We start from the raw sequence: 24480 nt of genomic DNA, 5'->3' as shown, positions 1-24480 counted from the left end.
CTGGAAGCCTTTAGATTTCCACTGCAGATGTATTCAGGATTACTCACTGTACTTCCATTTGATCATGTGATGAAGTCAATATCCCTCTCTGACATTTACTTCTCAAATATATTTATAAAGTGTTATCACGGCCCTATTCAGTCTTTGCTGAACTATGCTAAACAAGAAAAAATCTTTTCATTCTCCTATGAAGATATGACTTTTGTTCCCCTAATCATTCTAGAAATGCTTCTGTGCACTTGTTCCATTTAAGTAACATTTTCTATCACTTGACATTAAAATTCTGCTGCATTTAAATGGAAGTAAACAATACGCATACGAACTTATTGCTGAACCACAGGTAAGTCCTTTTTTGCAAACTCAGTAAAACAAGAAAATCACTGGTCAATATTATCCTACTAGGAAAAAAATGACAAAAAACAACACCTTCCTGACAGACCCAAACAACATCAAATTGGTACTGTAATAGGAGTTCAGAGCCCTGAATCTCCAGCTAGTGGCAGATGCTTCTCTACCACAAGAAGATTCTAAGATGCCCTTCATCAACTGCATGCTGCTCCACATGGAGCTGAGGGCTGCTGCCAGACCTGAGCTTTGAATGCTGTCCTGTGTCACTAATAAGTGGCCAAGCCTGAAAGCACATCTCCAGCTTAATATGTAGGAGTAATATCTGCCAAAGATCAGTCTATTTTTCATACCCACATGTCTCTCTGATTTGAAAGTCATTGCACCACTCTAGGATGTCATTCTGCACTGTAAGTGGATCAACCAGTCCTGCTACAAAACAAGGACATGAGAGTCTTGTCGGGGAGATAGCAGGTGAGTTCAGTTTGACTCCTGCACTTGGCAAACTGCTGAGAAGATATAATAATGAATGAAGTTAATAGATATGTTTCTACTATTTAAGGTACTAAGGAACAGAAATTTATTAAGAATCTGTAAAGAGAAATCATGGACCAAATTTGTTCATTTTTTTTGTCAGTCAGGGAATTTGTGGATAAGGACAGGGGGAAGTCTCTCCTGCAAGCTGTTTAACTACCTGTTGTTTTCCCCCAAGACTTGACTTCAAGCCATCCAGAGTCCGTACTGGACTAACCAAATAACTTGCTTGCTGAAAAAGCCTGGGTATGAAAAAGAAGAGTTCACTCCATCACTTCAGCTTTTTGACCCTGCAGACAGTAAGGACAGAGACTGTGATGAATTTCACTACTTTCAGCACCACCAGAGCAGCTCCCTGTGGCAGCAGAACCCTGTTTGGCCAGGCACACCTATTACAGCTTCCTCGTCGCAGAAACAGCTTTCTCATCGCTTCCTTCATTAATCTTGTACCATTTCACAGAGCAGTGGTGCAAGGCCACAGAAGGGCTGCTTGGCTCTGGCCTCCCTTTGCAGAGACTTTCCTCTTTTCTTTTGGCTTCACCACTGGGTAGATACCTCAGTTATGTGAGACAGGTAAGTAACTTCCATAATGTTAAATTAATGATTGCAGCTCCTGCTGCCATCTGCCACAGGAACACCATGCAGAAACCTTTCAGTTTAAAACATTAATGTAGCCAACACAAAGGCTCAAGGTGCTGGCTGGCAGTGTGGTTCAGTTCAGCATCTGTGCCACACCAACCTGCCTTACCCTAGGTATTCATCCAGGGGTGACCACTGAGTGCCTTGTTCCACCTGACTGCCTGTGGGGACTGAAGCTGCAGGTGAAGATTCTGTGACTTCCAGCTTTTGCACCAGAGCAGGAATAGTCTTCCAACCTGTCCCGTCGGGTTTCTCAGTGCCCTGTTCCATATGCTAATAAGAATTTTCCATGTCTGCCTTAGCTTCTCCCCCTGCAAGTCCTGCTGGAGTAATTTTCCCAATGAAGCACAGATTACCTGTTTCCTGGAAGCGTCACACACCACGAGATGTCTGGGTGCAGTTTGCACTCCAGAAATTTCCCAGCTCCATGGATGGGCCATCAGTAGTTCAGGGGAGTGGCATGTCTGCCATACCAGAAGGCTGCTGAGGGGAGTTTTGGACACACTTTCCAATACCCTATAAGCTGGAGGTGCCTCAACTGCTCAGGCAAATGTAGGAGGTAGGAGATTAATATGGAGTGAATAGAACAATCTTTGACACTTCAGCCTCCACCCACTTCACATTCCCCAGGATATCTGACCTCCAGGGAAACACTCTGTCAACAGTACTTCACAATACAGATCTGTTCAGGGGTAGGGAATTTAGCAAGCACCTCTCCTCCTGCTGCGTATCTGCACACTGGAATGGATCAGAGCAACTTCAAGGGTTATCACACTGTTGGATTAGCAAGGTCAACAAGACGGAGGGAAGGAGCAAACAAGGACAGCATTGTGGCACCTGGGCCTCCCAGGCCATCACTGACAGTTTGCTCGCAGCTCTTCACCTTCTCCCTGTTCAATGCAGGCCGATGGAGAAGCACTGGGTGTCACACATGGGTCAACTCTGCCAGTATCTCCTGACATTGCCCTGTGGAGTCTTCAGGGAGGAAGAGGAGATCCACCTCCAGATCCTCCACTGGGAAATGTGTTACGGAATGTAATGCTGCTATGTGCACACACTGCCTATGGCTTTACATCCTCTGCACAACAGACGTAAACACACTTCGGGCCCTGCCTTCACTATTCTCCAGTTCAAAGCATTTATTGTATTTTTTTTTCTTTTCCAGTCTTTGAAGGTAAAGAATGTGGTGAGAATCAGGTGTTCCTTCCTGTATACAAAGTCCCAGGAGGTCAGACCTACTTGGTCCGGAGGGGAGCAGGTGTGAGAGGGATGGGATATGTATATCTGCTGTACTGAAGAAAGCAGGATTGTCACATCATTCCCAACATAACAAATACCGAAATGCACACACACACACACACACACACACGTATACACGTTATGTACTTAGAACTATTTTTCAACCATGTTTATATATCGATTTTTACAGGCCTTATATATGTGATTATATGTGTTTAGGCAGGTAGGTGTATATACATATACGAACTGCACTTAAATGCCATCGTGTCCTCACACATGACCACAGAGCTGTTCTGTCTCTGCGTTAGGTGCGGGCTCTGTCCGTGCACACACACGTGCACGGAGCTGCCGCGGTGTCACTTCCCGGCCCTGTGGGCGCCGACACGCGCGCACACACACACGTACGTGTGCAACACCTGCCCACGCACCCGCGGGTCTGTCCCGGCGCCCCTCCCCGCCGTCACCGCCCCCGGCCCGCCCGGCCGGCGGGGCCGCTGCCGCAGCGCGGGGCGGAGCGGAACGGGACGGTCCCGCCGGCCGCCGCCCCGCCGAGCCCCGCAGCGGCGGTGCCGCCAGGCACGCAGGCGGCGCGGGGGGCGCGGCGGGGCTGCGGCGGCGCTGCCCGGGCGGGCGGCCCCTCTCCCGAACAAAGGGCCGAGCGCGGGCACAGGGGGGCTGCGCGGGCGGGCTCTGATCCCCCTGCCCGCCCCGGGGGGAGGCGCCCGGAGCGGCGCGGGGCCCGGCCCGCCGGGAGCCGCTGGGGATTGGCTCGGCCGGGCGCGATCCGAAGGTGCCGAGGAAGCCATCTGCAGCGCAGGCGGTTTCGCCGCTGCTGTGCGGGGGGAGGGAGGGGGCTCTCCCGTGCGGGCGACTGGGGGATTTTTTTTTTTTTTTTTTCTTCCTACCTTTCCCACTCCCCCTCCCCCCCCCCCCTTCCTTTTCACGGGATCATGGCCACGGCGGCGGGGCCGTGATGTCCGCGGGAGCAGCCCCGTTGCGGCAATGCTCCCCGACGCAGCTCTAGGCAGGGGAGGCGTTTGAGCGGCGGCCGCACATCCTCCGGCACCGCGGCGGCGGTGGACCGGCGGAGAGGGGCTTCGCCGCCCGCCCGCCGACAGCAAACCCGCCGAGCCGGGCTTTAAATTGATAATAACCACACTAGAGCCCCACCGGTGCTCAGAGGAGGGAGGGATCGCAGAGCGGCGCTCAACATGGCCACTCTCCTGCGGAAAATCGGGCTGATCCGGCTGCACAGCCGGGACACGGAGGACCCCAAGCACCACCACCACCACCGCAGCAGCAGCCAGCAGGGCTCCTCACTCCGCGGCAGGGGCAACCAGAAGAACAGCAGCAACAAGCCGCAGCCGCAGGGCCCCCCCGGGGGCGGCTGCAGCAGCAGCAGCAGCGAGGGCAGCCCCGGGGGCCACAAGAACAAGAAGGCGCCGGAGCCGGCCAAGCAGCTCCCGCAGCAGGCGCGCTCGGGAGTCGGCCGGGAGAAGCCGCGGGAGGTGGGCAGGGAGCCCGGCGCCGGCAAGGAGGCGGCGCAGCGGCCCGGCCCCGGCTCCGGCCCCGGGTGCGGGTCGGGGCCGGCGGCGCTGGTGCCCGCGGGCCGGCAGCAGCACTGCACGCAGGTGCGGACCCGGCGGCTGATGAAGGAGCTGCAGGACATCGCGCGGCTCAGCGACCGCTTCATCTCGGTGGAGCTAGTGGACGAGAGCCTCTTCGACTGGAACGTGAAGCTGCACCAGGTGGACAAGGACTCGGTGCTGTGGCAGGACATGAAGGAGACCAACACGGAGTACATCCTGCTCAACCTTACCTTCCCCGACAACTTCCCCTTCTCGCCGCCCTTCATGAGGGTGCTCAGCCCCCGCCTGGAGAACGGCTACGTCCTGGACGGCGGGGCCATCTGCATGGAGCTGCTCACCCCCCGCGGCTGGTCCAGCGCCTACACCGTGGAGGCCGTCATGAGGCAGTTCGCCGCCAGCCTGGTCAAGGGGCAGGTAGGGCTCCCTGCTCGGGGAGGAGCACACGCATCCATCGCTCGGGGTGCGGGTTCGAGCGGTGTTCGGGTGGGAACCCCAAAGGCGACCAGCCCGCGGCTGACCGCGGCCAGGCCCGGTCTCTCCGAGGACCTGATGTCACCGGTGGGGCGAAGGCAGGGACACACGTGTTTGGCTCCGGGGTCCCTTCTCGGGCAGGTGCGGGAGAGGTGCGGGGCAGCTTGGAGGGACGAGGAGCACATGCATTTATCGTGTCCTCCCGTCAGGCTTTTGTCCCTATGCTTGGCTCTGCCGCCTGTGGCACGCCAAGATACCGTGCCCATTACCCCTGATGGGCACATCCTTCCCCCCACAGCAAAAGGCGGCTCTCCGGGCTCCAGTGGGGTTTGGGACTGGAGTCTCCTGCCCTTCACCAACCAGTCGGCCATACTCGCTGGTCTCTTGCGTGCAGTGCTGCCGCTGGCGGAGGGCGCGACGCTGGAGCTGCTGCCCCCAGGTCTTTGTCTGTGCTGTCCCACATAGCATCCCTCCGGGGACAAGGGGCGACCCCGGCTTTGGGGCTTGGCACACCACCGCGCTGAGGTGTGTCGCGGGGTCACACCGGGAATCGCTGCCCGAGCAGCACAAGCTGCTGGCAAACTTGTGCAGGTTTCAAATCGTCCGGCCCGGAAAGAACAAGTAATTTGGGCTAGGTACTGCAGCTGCAGCAGCCAGACGGTTCCTGCCAACTCTTCTCTTCGAAGGAGGTGATCGGTTCCCCCGGCAGAGGATCTTGTCTGACCTGAATCGGTGCATTTTATGCTGCTTTTTTTTTTTTTTTCCCTTTTTCTTCTGCAGAATATCTGTAGAAGTATTTCATAAGCCGTTTTTAATAAATGAGCAAATAGTCCTGATAGGCAGTACCTCTTTATGGTTATTATAGTGGGCAATACACACATGGCTCTGACGGGGTGGTTTTCCTGTTCGTGAATGCCCTTGAACTCGGGGGACATGCACAGCTCCGTGTTTGTCAGTAAATGATACTAAGCAACTTCTTAAATTTGTATCTTGGCAAGGAGATGGGGAAAGAGTAAATAATAACATACTTTTTATTTGCTTACAAATGAGGTTACTCCTGTTTGCATCTATGGAACTGCTTGCCTGAGCAGAAGTAAAGGCTTGTTTTTTCTTAAGACTGAAAATTAATTTTGATTTTTCAACAGGCTCTTTTGTAAGTGGCTTTTCCTCCTTTTAACATTTGGGTCTACTGCTCCTTTTTAAAGTCAGATAGTATTTTTCTCTGCACTTCATTTCAAGAGGTCAAGTTTCCTAGGTCACCTTGGAATATAAAAAAACATCTACCAGGAAAAAAAAAATTAATTAACAGGGAGCCTGGGGTACGTTGAAGTTCTGTAACTGCTCTTGCTGCATCTCACTCTTTGTTAACCTGTCTCTTTTTAGAGAGGTCATAGTTCTTGTTATTTGTTAGAAGGACAATCCTAAATTCTCTCATTTTGTAACAATTCAGCCTCTTTCTGCAGTGTTGAATTTTAAAGGAGTTAAATGAATACTTACTGGGATCATAAAATGGCTCAGTGAAGAGAATCACTGAATTGTTTTATTAGTAATAAATTCTCAGCTATATAATCTGACAATTTTCTTCCCTAAACCACTTAAGAGATTTCGAGAAAGTAGTAGCAATTTTTGATTACCAGACGATGTTTATGTGTGCATCGTTAATAAACACATTTAAAAAGCAACAGTTTCAATAACATTCTTCCAGAAGTTTGCAAAGTCAATTGCAACAGAAGGAGACCTGGGATTAAAAAAAAGGCAGAAATAAACTGCTGACAGTAACTTAGTAGTTAAATAGATATAACATGGCACGTTTCAATCTCTCAGATTGTTCATTCCAAGTGGAAAGGTTATTAGGCAGTATGGTCAATAAATTTGTTTTCTGGGTTAGAGAGATGTTGCCTGTGATGGGTTTGCTGGCCTGTCACTGTAGCTGGGCTCTGTGTCATGGGAGCCACGTTTCTGTAATTGCACTCCTCTCGTTATGTAATCCCCACTCCATTGCATAATAGGGCTCAAAATACGACTGGCACTCCCCTATCCCCGTTTCATTTTACAGGTGATCTACTTTTGACCATTTGGTTTTTAAAATTAAAAACGGAGCCGACGGAGCTTCGAGGGCTGAGGTGCTGCATTCCCCAACGCTGCGTGGCCAGGTTTGGGTGACTCCTGCCATGCCGTGGGCAGTCTTGGTGCCTGCAAGGAGCCATCCCGAACAAAGAGCCATGGCTGTCGGCAGGTTAATTGTGTAATTTCTGTAAGCAGCTTGCAACCTGCAATAGCATGAAATATTCAAGATGCTGTTCATCAGCAAGGCTGGAAGGGTGAGGGCCATTCTCCATCACCTCAGAATGAACCTGCCTGAGCAAATGGCAGCAGCCATCAGGCTGAGGGGGAGATGGGGCACTGCCGCCACCAGTGAGTCAAAGGGACCTTCCAGAGAAATGTCACTGGTTCCCAGCACCATGATGTAGCATGAAATCACCGCGAATACTCCAGGCTGTGACGCATCCAAGAGTGCGCCTGGCTGGCACAGGCGCCAGTGTGAGTGGGCAGGGCTGAATGTTCTGCTGGCACACCTTCCTCCTTGGGGCAATTCAAGGGATAGAACGAAGGTGGCTCATTCCATGAGACATTTTTCGTCAGTCCCATTTTGCTGAGCCAACTGTGGCACTGTCATTCTCTGCTGGTTCTTCAGAGAGAAGCAGCACTTCTTGGTCTGCTGGTAGAGCTGATAGTAACTGTGAGTGTGTGTGACCTTCTGGTTTTTGACAAAGTGATCCAAGAGCAGATAAAATTAACATGGAAAATATATTTTCAGGCAGTTAAGATTCTTGACAAACTCAGATTTTTTTTCATAGATTTCACAGACATTTTAGCAGAGTAGAAGAGAAATGGAGATAAGTCATTCTGACATTTCATGGGATGTCACTCAGGAGTTGAGTCTGTACGGAGACTTAAATGTGCAACTGAGAAATTAAGAGTTAGCACTTTCCTGTTACTTTTCAGCATTGCCATTGTATGTGGGGAAAGCTGTGTCCAAGTTCCCAAACCTGAGCATGTCTCCCAGGGCTTGGATTTTAAAGCAGGGGGGCTGTTTCTCTAGATTTCACCAAGCAGGAACCATACACTTCAGGTGACCTTGCTTGAGAGGTGCCCTACCTTACAGGATGCCCACCCTAGCTTCCTATTGTGAATCTAGCGTTGTATTTTTAGATATTTTTTGTCTGTAAATAAAAGTGTTTAAAATGGAAGAGCGATGACTTTTGTTTGAATATAACAATTCAGCAGTCCCAAATTTAAGGGTTTTTTTCCCTCAGTTTTCAAGGAAAAAATGTTAATTACCAAACAAGTTGGGGTTTGTTTGGTTGGTTGCTTCAGCTATTCAGCTGAGAAAATCAATTATTCACACAGCTCTAGTCAGTATCTTGAGGGGAATTCTCAGTACATCAAAGGCCGAAGACTGTTTATCTGTCTGGGATCCAGAATCCTATTTTAAAAAACTTGGTGTTGTCCTTAACTCAACTGTAGCCTTGCTTCTAAAGGGATGACTTTGTACTTGCTTCCTGCACAGTCAGCTGCTTGCTAGCTCCTGGCATCACAGGCAAGAGCTTGGCCCTGCTGAACTGGCGACAGAGTTGCCGTGAGCCGCTGCAGAGCCAGGGTGCCAGCCAAGGAGGTGGGGTCATGCTAATGAAATAATTTAAATACCGGTTGTTTATCATCCTGGAGGCAACTGTTTGACATGTCTGTCTAGGCAGAGCTTCCCTTTTCTGTCTCTCTGTGTCTGTCCAGGCCGTGGGAGTGGCCCTTGGAGTGTTACTCCTTCTTAGCCCTTTAAAATGACTTATTGATAATTTCAGAGAGAGGTTTAAACATTAGTTGCTCTCCACTCCCAGATAATGGTGTCATTGTCACAATTATATCAATAATTGGAGAAAGGAAGGAAGGGGGAATGGTACCAGTTGAAGGAGAGGGATGTCATGACGGAAGGTTCATCATGGCTCTCCTTGTGTGACAACGCACATGGATGACACCAGTGCCCATGTTTCAAGGAGCAGTTGTCTCTCTCATTTGAAAATGTAGTAGATGATGTGGTCCCAAAGGAAAAGGAGCTGACTTTGTCCAAAAATAGGAGAGGTTTTTGTGTTGTCCAATATATGTATTGTTTCTCACTGGACGGAATGATTTGCTGGTGGTTTGATGGACATTTAAAAGAGGACAAAGCTATATATACCAGCATCCAAATAATGCATCAGGATTTTTTTTTCTTTCTTTGAGAGCAACAAACAGAGCTGCACCTGATGCCTTGGGGACTTTGGACGTAAGCTTGCAGTAGTGCTGACCAGTAGATGCCTTGTCCTCTTTTTTACAAGTCCCGTGTTCTCTCCATGGACGCTGGGGACAGCCGGCCAAAGGCAGCTGTCAGGTAGCTGTCAGCTCTGCAGATTGTCATGAAAAAAAGGTCTTTGTTTTGAGGGAAATACTCCCTTATTCTTCCAGTGAATAGGAGGAGCATAAAAATTTTTCCAGGATTCCTGCAGGGAATAGAAGAAACATAAAAATTTTGCCAGGACATATTGCAGTAGGAACAGGGAACCCCTAATTTTGAGTATTGCTGTTGTGGGCTTCTATATAATGATTTAAATAAAAATCAAAATATAGTTTGTAGTTAAGCTTTGATTTTGTCTCGGAAAAGTTCCTGAATTCAAATAAAAGTTGTTGGTGTCTGATACTTTGATCCCTCACATTATAACATTATAAATACCTCAGTGGAACCCTGTTCGTTTGCTTCAAATGCTGTGTGCCTTGTATGACTATTGAATGGATTTATCTTTCCATTTTAGAGATTCAAATATCCTAGCTGACTTTTACCAGATTGAAACAGCAGAAATGGGCTTGTTCTATGAAAAACAGCTACAGAAGGTAGCTGTTAATCATAGTCTAAATTACTCCCTCTTCATCCTTTCAAACAAAAGTGTGGGCAAGCAGAAAGCAGATGGGACTTGCACAGTGTCCAGGAGGTCAGCAGACTCCAGGTCTTTCAAATATGTATAGCAGAAATTGATTGCAAATCCATGGGTTTTCATACTCCAGATGCTGGGTTTGAGGAGTGTAGCCATGAATAAATCAGCTAATCTCAAAGGCTGCAGAAATGTACAGAGGACACAGTGGTCTCTGAATTATTTGGAGTCATTGTATCCTATTAGGGCCTTAAAAAATAGAACCGCTTTGCTTTTTGCTTTTGATTGCCTGAGCAAGTGATGATGGTTATTCTCAAGGGAGGAAATGTTGCTTTAGGTCCATGGGTGAAAAACACATCGACTCATATACAAAGATGACAGAGGAGACAAAGACTGTGTTAGGGGACTTGTTTCCCATGAAAAGGTATCTTTTATGACCCATGGATGGGCCAAAGAGGCAACAGAATATTGTTTGCCTACAGAGGAAAATCAGATCTTTTTTGCCTTCTAAGATGTCTCTTTTATTTCATTTGAGAAACCTAGGATTGTCAAGCTGAAGTTTAAGTGAGATCATGTGTATTGAGATGCTGGGCCTGATGAACGGGCTGGAAAAAATAATTGTTCATGTGTACTCTGATATATTGCTGTTCTGACCGTCCACTATTATTATGCAAATGTATTCTACTGAGAGGAATGAAGACACAGGGATTCCAACTCATTGAAATAGGAGGTTGGTTTAATTCTTTTAAAAAGCAGAGGGAACATAATCTCCATTTTTCTTCTTCAAAGCATAAAAATGAAAATTTTAAAATACTTTCAACTGTCCTCCTTACTGTTAAAATAGTCATCAAATAAACTAAATCCCTAAATTGAACTAAATTACTAATTTTAAAACATGCTTTTATGGAGGGAGAAGTAATTAGCTGATCTCCTAAATACGAATTTGGAAGAATTGTGGCTTTGGATTTTGTGAGAAAATTGAATTTGCTGAAAAGAGCAAGATTCTTCTTCCCTGAATCATATAAGTGTTCATTTTCTTTAGTGTAAGTGTTCAGGCAGAGGGAACCATGAAGCATTGGGGTGCTTTGTCAGATACTTTATTGAAAATTGTATTTTTTCAAATGCAGAAAGCCTAGTCACGAAGGGTGATGTCCTGAAGGAGTAACCTCAATAACCCACTTTCTATTGTGAGGAGGATTTGCTCTTCCTTTTACAGGCTAGCCTTGAAAATATGCAGCTTTCCTAGCATCCACACAATGCCCAGGGATTTCTATGCATGGCCAGATACTTCCAGACTGAAGATTTGTAACTCCACAGTAGTTCAGCTCCTCGTATCTCAGGAGTCTGATTGCCAGGCATGATCTGAGGCATGTCCCCCTGTGGGCATCTGCTCTCACCAAGTGGGACAGTGGTTAGGTAACATAATATTTGCTGCGTTTCTTTTTCCCCTCTAAGCTCCTTTGGACTGGCGGCAGTCAGTGAAGGGCTCTTCTTTTCCTTGACGTATTCAGTCCTTCACATGCAGTTTCCAGTTTTCTCCTGTAAATGCCAAGAAAGGTAATGCTGACGTTCATTGCAAAGGGAGATGGGCAGTGGGAGGATTGCTGGGTGCAATTCCTCTGCAGTTAAACAGAGAGAAGATGCTGTGGTAGTTATGTTGGCTGAATGGCTCAGAATGTTTCTTAGTTGTAAGGTGCACAGGATCCAGTTGTCATATTCCAGTGGAATAGCAGGTTTCTCTTGGACATCACTCTATTTTTTGGAAGTGCAGGGTCTGGTCTGAGTTGTACTCCATAGGTCATTTCTGGAGGGTGCTGAGCACTCTATAGTGTTTAACTCCATCTGGAAACAGCAGTAACAGAGTAGATCCTGGAAGTCTCAGGACAAGCCTTACAGGAAGGACGTGATACTGTTACCTAACCTGGCTTGCAGTGAAATGAGCACTGCACTGGGAATTGAAAGAGCCTGAGCTAGGAAGAAGCGTAGGTGTGCTTTGATGAGAATGAATTTGTAGTCCAGTCTGCACAGAACAGGTAAGTGGGCACTGCACTTCAGCTGTTCAGGTGATTCCTCTTCTGAAACAGGATCAAGGTGCCAGTCTGATTCGCCCCATTCTCATTAAAAGTCACACTGAGGAAGGACACATCAGCTATGCCTGTCCCCAGCCATATGTGGCAGATGTGTGCCTGCCTCATGCACGTGCAGAGTCTGTCCTTGGAAAATGTCTTTTTATCTGCTTCACGATATTGTGCGTTTTCCTTGTTAAAATTGATGATCCTCATTGATTTAATCCTTTTGCTGCGCAGGCTCTCCAAAACCCATAGAACTTCTGCAGTGACTCCTTGATAGAGTTACAAGTCAGTTATAATCCCAAACTTGCATTCAAAGACGAGTGAAAATAAACCCGAGGAAGGAAGACATAAGCCTGCGTTATGAAATGGCCTGGAGCTCAGATGCTTGTCATAGTCAGGCTTTATAAGCTGTGGAATGATGAGGTATTTCTCCCATTTCTAGGCTTGTGTTACAAATGGTAGCAAGCCCCCAGCTGCAGTATATAGGGCTCGTTCCCATAGTACATGCCCATGAAAAAACCAAAAGCATTGTGAAACAAAAAAAATTGATCTTATTAGTTTTTAAAATTTTCTGTGAATTTCTATAATTATTAAATTTTCTGTAAATTTGACAGTATTATTTCCATTAAAATATACCTGGCATTGAAGTGTTCTATAATTATTTACGGGAGGAGGTTGTTTCACAGTTTGAGCACTTAGCCTGAGAAGAGCTGATCCAAGTTTAGCTTCCAGGTTTTGCCACTTACTTCAGGTGCAGTCATGGGCTAGTCATATAACTTTACTGTATTCCTCTTTCCCACATGTAAAGTACAGACAACTGTCTTCCCAAAGGTCATTTGAGGACATGTGCTTAAAGCACTCAGAAGTGAGGGCTCTCTGAGTAGATGTCCGTGTGCATCAGTATGAAACATACTGCAGTCAAGAGATTGGCATGTTCATATGAATAGCAGTGGGATAGCGCATCCACTTGTGACTCTGATCTTACTAAATTTGGGTTTAACTCGACTAGATGTTCCCAGAGGCAGCCTGCTTTTTACTACTGTTTTGTTCCTGTTTTTGTTTTAGCATTGTAAAACTTAGGGAAATGTGAAGATAGACATTGTTGTGGTGCCTTTGTCTTTACAGCCTGTCACAAAGGATGGTTGGCTTTGCTTTGGTTGGGTTCACACCCGTGACTGTGTTTGACTTGGGTAAGTTCAGGTTCCTGATGTGGAGGACCTGTGGGCTTATGCAGAGTTGTTGTCATGTTCCCAGTCTTTCACATGGAGTGGTCCTCAGGAACTCTGCCAGTGCCTGATTCCACAGAGAGGTAGTCCAGGGAGCTCAGCAAAAGACTGAGAATACATTGCAGAGAAAACATCCCTCTGTCACCTAGACTAACCGCTACCCTTCTGGTGGCAGGGGACAGGGATTGTCTCTTTTGACAGAAGCCCACCGTGTTGTCATACCTGGAAATGCTTGAGACACCAGAAATGTGGCCAGTGAGAGTAAGAAATTTTCTTATTCTTTTGCCAGCACAGAGTTTGTCCCACCCGTAAAATGCAGGGAGGGAGTTTCTTAACCCACATCTGTGCTGAGATTGTGCTGCCAGCTCAGTGCTGACTTAGGGAAAGGTGAGGAAGAGCAGCACAGTGCTCTGTAGCTGTCAGACAGAGACTGGGGCTGTAAGCGTTTGTATCGATTAAGAGCTACTGGCACCAGGCTGCACACAGACAAATGAGCATAAATAATTACTCAGCTGGAACTCAGATTTCTTTTTCCTGGACAAAGAACAGTTACGCTCCCAGAAGGCACAATTTATAGGATGCTTTAATGCTGGAACTTGCTAAGTTTTCACTTCTTTTATGGATTATTCTTAAAAAGGAGACAAAAAAAGGCATGGAAGTACTGCTTTGGAAATCACACATTTGGAGGAAAACCTCACGGTTTTAATTCACTTTTGCTGCAACATTTTGAGTATTTGTCTGTATCACGTTCTATACCACTTTGTTTTAGCTATAGCTAATAATCATATACAATACAGCATAAGTTGTGTGCAGTTTTTGAGACATGATTAACTGTGCCTCATCAGTACACGAAGGAAAAGAATTATAAACCATGTAATTGGGGGGAGAGACTGTGTATATTGCGCTCTAAGAGCGATGTTGTGACACATTGCAATCAGTGCACTGAGAGCATGACAGTAGCTCACTTTAGCATCGCTCTGCTTTTGAAAGCCTCTCTAAAGCCAGTGGAAATATTTTCCTCTGAAAGCTTGTTTAAATATTCTAGGATAAGGCTGGTTCAGGCTTAAGCACTGAGTACCTCTGTTCCTTATCGGAAAATATTTGTTTGCATAGAACAGTTGGGGCCCAAAGCCATTAGTCACTGGCACATTATGGAACGTGCTACATACCAGAAACTCATAGCATGCTTCAATATTTAGGAAATCCATAGATTTTGTGTCATCCATGGAGAGGCCTGGGACAACAGACTTGGAAAATGGGCATATCCCTGTGGATCATCTTCCTGTCCATGGGCGGATCGCCACAGATACCATGTCTGGCACAGTGACTTCCTGTAGTCTTTTGTGTGCTTCTCTCTCTTTGCTTGTTTTCTGTCTCTTGACATTTACCTAGGGATGGGTGAGCAGAGCCTGCTACAGCGATCTGTTAAGAGATGGAGGCAGAAAAGGAAACGGTAGCCATCCGTGTATCCTTATGCTGGCTTACAGGATGGGCCAAGTTTAGCCCCATGTGCAGAAGGCTTATATGATTTGCCCTTGGGAGACCAACCCAGAGTTATTTGCATTGCCAGGACTAATGAAAGTACATAGGGCTGAGGAAATTGTGTTAAGAGCTGTGCTAACAACGTGATGGTTTGCCTGCTTCTGAGTCTCTTAGCTGTGCACTACTGGAAATGTACACAGCTTTTTGTTAGCTGGTCCAGGTAAAAAAGTCTGGATGTGACTGAAGGGTTTGCTGTGACATCTCAGAGATCCATACCACAGGGGCTTACATTGTTTCCACAACAACATCAGTCCTGTAAGGGCTGATGGCTGAGTACAATAAATCTCTGAAAATTTGAACCTAATATAGCAGGAAGTGGCATCAGGAGAGGACTGACTACAACCTTGAAGGGTTCAGGAGCTGGCTGTGCAGTGCCACAGCTGACCTGTGTTGGCAGTTCAGCTCCAAGTGTCTAAGCTGGACTTGGAGACCACCACAGGTCCCTTCCAGCCAATACTTTTGGTGATTGTATGATCCTGTGGAAAGCTGACCTCCGTTACATAGTGCTGTCCTTCTAGGGAGTGCCAACAGGACACACATGGAAGCACACCTGGAACTGTGCTAAGATTGTTGGGTTTGGATCTGGGAACTACTATCATTGATTTGACAAGAGAGAGAACTCACGGTGTCCAGAGAAATCCTCTTCAGGCCGTCCTGACTCTGGAAAGACCAGAAGAAATATCAAGACTGCTTTTCATGACACCATAGGCCAGGTGTTGGCAGATCCATGGTCATAGTGGTCTCAAGAGTTTCAGGCTTCATATTTGGATTCTGTACAGGACTTAACTCTTTCTTTGAACTTTGATCTGGCGATGCTGGGGAAGAATCGACATGGCACATTGCTGATAGCGGTACTGACGGATTTTGAAGAGCTAATAGTTGTTGAGTATTTTTGAGGGTGCACTTCAGTGTCACAGAGCATTATGAAGGGGAGATGTGTTCACAGAGACTACTGTGGCATCACTTGGAAGTAGAAAAGCTCCCAGATTTGCCCACAGAGGTCCACAGATGTGAATGTGTCCTGGTCTAACCTCAGCTGCCAACCAAATTCTACACAGTCACTCTCTGACCTCATCCTCTGGCTGGCTGGGGAGGAGAATCAGAAAAAAAAGTAAAAGCTTGTGGGTTGACATAAGAAGTTTGATAATTGAAACTAAGTAAAATACAATACTAATAATTATAATAATAACAACAAAAACCCCAACTGTAATTACAAAGAGAGAGAGAGACAAAAAAGCACAGGAAGACCAAGTGCTGCACAATAACGTTACTCACCACCCACTGACAGATGCCCAGCCCTGTCCCCAAGCAGTGACTAGCCCCTCCCAGCCAACTGTCCCCTGTTAATATACTGGGCATGATGTTCCATGGTGTGGAACATCCCTTTGGCCAGTTCAGCTCGCTGTTCTGGCCATATTCCCTCTTGGCTTCTTGTGCACCTGCTCACTGGTAGAGCACAAGGCACTGTGAAAAATCCTTGGCTTAGTGTGAGCATTGCTCAGCATCAGCTAAAACATCAGGGTGTTACCAACATTATTCTCATGCTAAATCCAAACCAAAGAAAATGATCTCTATTGCAACTGACACCAAGACAGGGGGACAAATCATACATGAGATTCACCTTGGGTATTTTGCTGAATGTGGCAGGAGGGAGTGGTTGGTCCCTCGGTTCAGCCAGGATCCTGAGAAGGATGCCCACAGCAGCTCGTGTTCCAGGAGGTCTTTCTGCCCGCCATCATCAGGGTTAGAGACTGGATGCTTATCAGCTGTTTGTGCAAGCTCATTAGTTCGGGCAAAGCCTGGATGAGCGGCAGGGGATTGCTCGCTGTGCCGCGCTGGCTGGGCGCAGCAGGAGCACGAGCGAGGGAGGAGGCTGAGCGCAGCACACGTCCCCCTGCGCTTCAACACGGCTGCAAAAACCAGTTGGGTGCTGTGGCATTGCTTTCACCTTTCATATGTTTCTAGCTTGTTAAAATTATATCTTGATAAGTACATGAAGTCACAGCAGATGGCAAAATCTGAAACGTTCTCTCCAACTCTTTAATTAGGTTTTCAGTTATCCCTTTATGAAAGACACTCCGTGAGTGTCTGAAAGTATTGCAAGTATTTAAATAAGCTCCTGGTGTGACTTCTCAGAGCTGAAGTCAACACTGATATCTTTATGAAAGGCTTTCTTGGGCTTTCTCTGTTGTTTTTAACCTCTTGTGGAATGTTTTGATCTTGTTCAGATATCAGTTTGATATCTTTCCTTGATGTGGTGCTGGACACATCAAAACATCGGCAATGCTAATGATCTGTATTCCTTACCCTGGCAGTAGTGACGCATGCATGTAGTTTGGGGATTGGTCAAAATGCAGTTGTGTGCAGCAGAGCTGTGGACAGCACATATTTACATACTGTATTTACCATCACTATCATGTTTACAGAATGCAGCAGCTCACAGGCTCCTGTCCAGAGTTAAAATGACTGCATGTTTAAGTAGCAGGCTGAAAATAAACTGTAGTCAGGGCTGGTAGTGGTGCCTGGTAACATGTTTGACACTTTCTTCTGTAATTGTGTCCAAAATTACATTTTTTTCTTAAACTTGGGAAGAGTTTTCTGGGAATGGCAAAAAGCTAAAACTCAGTAAGACAGTAGATACCACCTAAGTATAGGCTTGAAAGCATCTGAACTCTGTCAGCTGAAATTCCAGCCTTCTTTCTTTTTACCCCAGGTTTACTTGAGGCACCAAATAGGGAAACTTGCAATCCAGGAGATTAAATTTTATCCAAATTATATACAGCTGACAGGATATTGGTTAATAAGAGACAGTGCTGACCATACCACCCATAGTTTCTGTATAAGTGTAGAAATACATGGACTACAGCGGGGTAGAATTAGCTGGTCTTTGATGATGCAGTTCACAATACAACCTGCATATGGTACCAGAGTGGAAGTGGATTTAATGATCCGTTGCATTAATAACAGAAAGCTTTCAGAATAAACTCATGAAATGATGCTCCTTTCATCTGATATGGCTCTAGTAACATTTTACGTGATGTGATGATATTTACCACATCATTACAGCACCAGAGGATTCTTACTTTTCTGCTTTGAAAGCCGTACATAGTCAGCACCAAACATGAGCTGTTCACAATGCAAAGATCCTATTTCTAGGTACAGCTTAGTATTAATACTTTGTTAAAGCTGGGGAAGATGTGAATCATACTGTCCTAGGTACTACGCATATAATTCCGAAAGGTATCAAAGCCTTAAAATATAAAAAATAATGTGCAAAACACAGGAGATGGAAAATGGATCTAATCCAGAAATTAAGTAGCAGAGTAAGTTTATATTTCCTTTTGAAAGTATTTCATCGGTGAGATTTTGAGGACAGCCTTTTCTGTGCTGATTTAATCTACTGTTGCACCTTGTTTTATCTTTCTCTGTGTTTCTCTAAGTGTGATTCCAACAAAACCTCAGATTAGGAAGAAAATACAAAATGTTTTGTAACAACAAAAATACTCCTGCAGAATAATTATGATTGATAATTATATATGATATAATTATGTATGATAATTATTCAATACAAGTTTAAAAATATGTTACCCAGCTTCATTTAATTATTCCATCTGTCACAGCTAAAAATGAGCATTTTCTAAGAAAATTTATGATTGGGGCTCAATTGAAATCCATTCTGATCATCCTTATTTGGGACATATTAATTGCTAAATCTGTGAGATGTAGAAGGTGTCTTGCTGTTTGCTCTATCAAGGGGTATTTAAAGAGGAAATACATTTCTAGTCTGTAAATGGCAGCCAGGGAGAAAGGCAACGAAAAGCATCGACAGGTAAAATAGCTGTTTTGAGGAAAACCAAATGGGTATAAACTGACTGTGAATAAGTTGAGGTGGGAATTGGAGGGTGTTCATAATCTCTGGTTAAAGTATGCTCTGAGAGAGAACTCAAACTGCACCAAAAAATGATTTGTTAAAGCAGGAGTAGGAAACTGCTTTTTTCTTTCATGTGTGCATAGTTTTGCTATAACAGGAGCAGTGCTGAACACAAAAGAGCCTCTGCAATATAGTGACAGCTTTCTAGTAAGAAATTGTTTGTCCATGCTGCAGACTAATCGCACTCTTTTTAGTCTATAAAAGTAAATGTGATATTCTGAGGGCAGATTTTGTTTTCTTTTTTCCCATTTTCACCCTTTTTTTCCCTCCATATGGGTGACTATTTTCTCAGTATTTGTTGCATGCTATTGCCAATGCCAGTTTTTGGGTTGAATTCAAAATTGACACTAAAATCAGGGAAGCAAAAGATGATTTTTGAGCTAAAGAGCAGAAAAGAATGACAACATACTGACTTGAACAGAAAAGAATGAGAACATACTAACTTTGTTCTTAATAATTGTAATACTGTCATACGGTATCTGCTCATCAAATACCATTTATTAAAAAGGCTTTCATGCTATCTATCAAACAATTACTAAAATTACTAGATTAGTGACTTCAATAAACTTCTATTTTGTAACAAATCCAGTAGGCATAAATACTTTATAAAGATATGTATTTTATTTTATTCATTTTTTAAAGGTATTAATTGTTGCAGAGTGGTATTAATCTGTAGCTGTATTTCTTTCTTCTGTCTCTGTTGGTTGGTAATTGACACAGACCAATGTGAAAAATAAGGTAAGCTATTGTTAACTCAGTAAAAGTCTCTCTACCGCCAAACAAGGATTTGAATTTTATACGACTGTGCAGTTAGAGGTAATATCTAATTGCAGAGTAATAAAAATGCAGTATATGCAAGTGGGTATATTTTCATTTGTTATCAAACTTGGCATGAAGGTGTAATAAACAAATCAGAACTTTTGATTTAAGATGGAAGCAAGTTGGTTTAAGGCACTCGTTTTAAAAAAGGCGGAGCTGTTCATTTCTCACGGGTCAGGTCGGAGGAAGAGGAGCGGAGTATGTTCCGCGGGATGGATGTGATTCCGTGGGATGGATGTGATTCCGCGGTGGCAGCGGGGGTGAGGCGGGGCAGCGCTGAGAGCAGCCGTGCCCGGGCAGTCTCTGTCCGCCAGGGCTGCCCCCGGCTGGGCAGGAGGGGTGGCAGGGGTGGGCATGAGGGTCCTCCCGCCAAGCACGGAATGCTGGAGGTCCCGGTGCAGCCGAGAGGGAGGCGAGCCCCAAGGCACGGCCGCAGCGGCGGCCGCGGGTTGCTGTAAGCAGGGCAGCGTGCCAGCGCAGGGGCTCGCCGGGAGGAAACAGGCCGGCAGATGCCTTTTTTTTTTTTTTCCTTCTTTTTACCCCTTCACTGAATATAATTTTAAATCATCTCTAATAATCCATTTGTCTGCTCAAGTTGGGGAACTGTGCTTGCTGGTACCCGTAAGTGAATGTCTCTCGGGCTGATGCATTGAGAAGTTAAGCTGTGGTTTCCAGATGCGCGTTCACATCTCTAATGAAGGTTTTCTCTTTGTGTTTGGCGCAGGGCCGTATCTGCAGAAAAGCTGGCAAATCAAAAAAGTCATTCAGTCGAAAGGAAGCTGAAGCAACATTTAAGAGTTTGGTGAAGACCCATGAAAAATATGGGTGGGTCACCCCACCCGTCTCTGATGGCTGATGTTAGCAACCTGCACTTGACAAAAATGCTGAACAAAAGTACTGTGACATCTCCTCAGTGCTGTACACCGCCCATCCTTTTCTACTTCAGCTTCAGTTACATACCATGAATGTCAAGGAGACATCTAAGTTATTTATGAACAGATGTGTTTACAGAGGGAGAGAAAAAAAATGCTGTGTAGGATTATATTTCAAGACTGGAGAATGGTCATCATTGAAGTCACTTGAGCGGATGCTGAGATTGCGTCATTTGCCCCCATACAGCCCACATTGTCTTCAGCTTCTTTCCATGACAGCAGCACCAAACAGCAGTACTGGAAAGTCTATCCATTACTGCTCAGTTCATTTAAATGTAAATGAAACAGTTAATATTTAATAGGGAAGCAGTGCATTGCAGGTACATGTTTGCTGTGCTGTTTATCTTTGTCTCCTAGCAGGTCAACATAACTTGAAGATTTGTCTTTATGTGGAACTGTGGTCTGCTGTGACTAAATTTAGACCTCATTTGTGCTCTATATATGACCTTTAATTCATAAATGAAACCAGAATTTAAATGCTGAAAGGTCCTAGTGTTGAAAAATTATTAAGTGGAATCACCCAACCGGTTACAATGTGCTCTCTGTGCTGATATTGTGATGTGCTGTTCAGAAATAAACCAGTGCAGTTAGCTGAAGGTTAGGTGGTTTTTGAAAACACATCCATGCCAGGGCTCAGAGGGGTTGGTCGGTGGTAGCAGAACAATGATTACCCTGCCGGTACCTTCTGCAGTAGCATGTGGCCTGTCAGTTCTTCAAAATAGCAAAACAAATGAGTGGAAATGGACAAAGCAACCTTAAAATTTTATTTGTTTAATTTTGAAATTATATGCCAGTAACAGAGTAAAAATTTTCAAGTCAAATGGATAACGGTTTGTAAGATGATTTGCATGACTGGAATTTTTCTTTTTTATTTTCACTCAATAGACATTGTATGTACTTAGAGCCCAGTATCTGAGAAAACCCACTGATGTATATAAATGTCCTATTATTTAATCATTGAAATTTAAGTTTTCTGGTAAACAAATTGAAAAAAACAACTTTCTAAGGGACTCCATAAAAGCTGAAGGTAATGTTAAGAATGGTATAGAAAAGCATTAAAAAATGTGGATTCTGAATGGAAAATCATATTGGACATGTGCTGAATAAAATCACCAGTATCGTTCTGTTGCCTCAGGAATTCAATCATTTTGGCCAGCTTCTGTATTCAAAGTAATAGATTTTCTGTTGTGGCAATCTAAGCGCCATATAGATGTATCTGTTGTGGTGGTATTTTAATTGAAAGTAGGACAGTATCGATTGTAAGACTGATTAGGAGGAGGGAAGCCGTGTGTATTTGGAAGCACTTTCCATTATATGGCTAACACAAGAGCAAATCGAAATGGTTGACCAGTTTCTGTTTGTATTACAGCAACACTGGAGACTATACAGAGAGCTTGGGGGTCTGGAGTTTGATTTAAAACTACAAGCAGCATAGAAGAATAAAAGGAGGACAATGGAGTTCAAGCACAAGAGAAGAAGCAGCAGAGCAGATATTCTTGCTGTACTGGTGCAAAAACACTGCTCAGTTAGGCTGTCGAGCTTTGTCAGCTAGATCCAGAGAGAAATAATCAAAGCCTTCACCAAAAGGAATATGCAGGTCAGAGCCACTCAGTTTTGTGGGCATACTTGGTTTCTTGCACTTCTGATCTCCATCAGTAGTCACTTCTCTTTCTCCTCTGACCATTTGTGGTGTGCCTTAACTCAGTTACAAAGAGAAATGTTTCATACCACAAATCTGCCCAGATCTTGCTGTCATTTATCTCACTCTGCTTTATACTTGGAGACAAGGCTATAAGCAGTGTATATATATGTACTTTTCCTCTCAAACTGCGTATCAGTTCTGTGCATCCACCAGTAGAATGTGTCTTTTGAGTGAGGAATAACATTTCAAGTAATTCACTTACTCATTTTTTATAAACTTTCTTTGCTCTCCCTTATGAGAGAGGAAACTGGTATGTTAAGCACCAAATAATTTGTAATCCCTAGTGGGACTCCCTGAGAACACAGAGAGTGATCTAGCCCTGGAAAGCATAAGGTTTATTTCCCTTCAGAAAAGCTCTTCCCTCACCAGCACAGTAAAATTATGTTAAAAACAGCATGAAGGTGTGGTAAGTCTTTGGGGGGGATTATTTCATTTTCTGCTGTTTTTTAACCTGTCTCTTTTTTTCTGTCAGTGGGTTATTTTAAATCTTCCTGAGAACCCTATCTTTAATATTTAATTAAAGGGTTAGCTAAAAGGAACGTAGTGGGTGGATTGCTACCACTTCCCTCAAACCTACTTATTATGTGTCTTCTTAAGTGTGCTTTAAATAGTTAGAGCAAACATCATCGCTAAAAATCACAGTTACTTTCTGGATGTAGGAGGTTCTCTGCATCAGTCAGCGTCTTGGAGCAGTAGGAGAGGCAAATCAAAAAATCGGGAGTGCTTTGAAGCTGTAGCAGAAGGGGAGCAGAGTACGTGTGATGATAAGCTGCAGCAACAAATCGTGCGAGGAAGAAAGAAGGCAAAGTACACTGCATGAACTGGGGCAGGATGAAGTTCCTGCTGCACCAAAAATAATACTGCTGCTATTAAAGAGACCATGGTTTGTGGCAGGAGCAGCCTGTGCTGGGGGCATGCAGGAAAAAGGGGACAGCAGGGAGTACAGTAGCTTTGTGCTTCTGAGCAGGGAGGGAGGGAGGGAGATGGCTAGGAGAGTGGTTAATTAAGAGATCTATAAAGAGAGCTGATCTATTTTAGGGGAAAATTAGTTCATGGTTTTTGTCTAGCTGCATGCTAGACAGGTGCTAATTTCTCTGCAACAGACAAGCCTAAAAGAAAAGTGAAGGAGAAAATTGGGAAAGGAAAGATGTATGAGTGGAAGGAAAAGAGGAAGACCTGACAGAGAGAGAGAGAAGGAAAAGTATGGGCTGGAGGAGATACAACTGGGCAGGTGAAACACAGGACAAAAAAAAAAAAAAAAGACTGATAATGGAAGGGTATAAAACCAGGGAAGCAACACAGCATTAGAAAAAGCAGTTTAGGTAGGACATACTGCAGGAACTGATTGCAGAGCTGCTCCAGGTACCTAAGATCCAAAAATGTACTTTTTGTTTGTATCCCAGTAAGTGAGAGCTCCTTCCTTGTTCTCTTCTTCTAGCAGATGAGAAGAAGGATGTTAGGATTTGGAGCTGTGTTGTGGAACTTAAATCAGGCCTTCATGTCTCTTATGTGACTGAGAAATAAACCCAAGTGTCATTCCCAGATTCTAAATTCCAGGAGGCCAAAATGAAAACAGATTGGACAGTCATCTGCTTGGTCAAAGTTCCTCAATATCGGCAAAGTGAGAGGATTTCTTTTGCAGACAGCAAAGCTCAATATTCCCCATTTATCCAATCAAAAGCCTCCTTAGGATTTCTTGAAAATTAGCAGTCAGCACAGATCCTTCAGCTCTCATTAGACCCATTTCATCAGGAACATTATTTTCCATCTGCTGTCCCCAGAACAGATGATTAATTTGAAACTATCATCTGGGGAGGTGTGAAGCTGTATTGGGAAGTTACCTCCTGGCTTCTTTATAATATATCCTTTTGGAGGATCTTCTTTGAGTCTAAAAAAGCTGCTTGAATGAATACAGGCATTGAGCAAAGCAACCAACCTTATGATAAAGGAAGAAAGCTAAATACCTAAATGCTGAAAGATTTCCACAAAGAACAGAATCGATGATTTATATGGGAATGTATTTCTATGTCGTGAGAAATTGGTCCTAAAAATTCAACAGTCAAAACCTTAGCAGTCAAAGACCTCTTACGTTGTTTTCTCTCCCAGAGTGTTTCTCCTTCATTCCAGCCTAAACTTCAGTCCTGAGCCCAGAGAAAGATCATAGGCATGGTCTGTTTATTTGGTGCTGTGACACTGTCCTATGTTAAAAAAAGAGACTCGTTTCATTATCCTTGTCCAAAGCAGTACATAAGACCCTAAGATGAAGCTTCTTTCATAAATAGCATGGTTGGAACAAAGCCTTCTTAGTATGACAAATACATGTGATATGACAATGTAACATATATATATATATATAAACTTTTAGAAAACTCATTTAGAAAGACGTTGAGAGTCACAACTGCCAAGCAATGATGGCCAGTGCTCTGATGTGCATGCACTTTTCATTCCACAAGAACTTGCAGTGGAGAGAAATCTCTT

The 24480-nt window shown here is 44.7% G+C and overlaps 1 protein-coding gene across 1 annotated transcript; it reads left to right on the top strand.

The window, feature by feature from the left end:
• The first annotated feature begins 3302 nt into the window (after nucleotides 1-3302).
• UBE2QL1 (ubiquitin conjugating enzyme E2 Q family like 1) lies at nucleotides 3303-21428 on the top strand. The gene is made up of 2 exons (XM_032118338.1): nucleotides 3303-4760; nucleotides 20093-21428. The coding sequence occupies exons 1-2, from the start codon at nucleotides 3969-3971 to the stop codon at nucleotides 20222-20224; spliced, it is 924 nt and encodes a 307-aa protein (XP_031974229.1). The 5' UTR covers nucleotides 3303-3968; the 3' UTR covers nucleotides 20225-21428.
• Nucleotides 21429-24480: the final 3052 nt, after the last annotated feature.

This window comes from Corvus moneduloides, chromosome 1 (assembly GCF_009650955.1).
Source record: "Corvus moneduloides isolate bCorMon1 chromosome 1, bCorMon1.pri, whole genome shotgun sequence".
Lineage (NCBI taxonomy): Eukaryota > Metazoa > Chordata > Aves > Passeriformes > Corvidae > Corvus > Corvus moneduloides.
The sequence above is the reverse complement of the archived record's forward strand: the minus strand, read 5'-3'. Positions and strand labels throughout refer to the sequence as shown.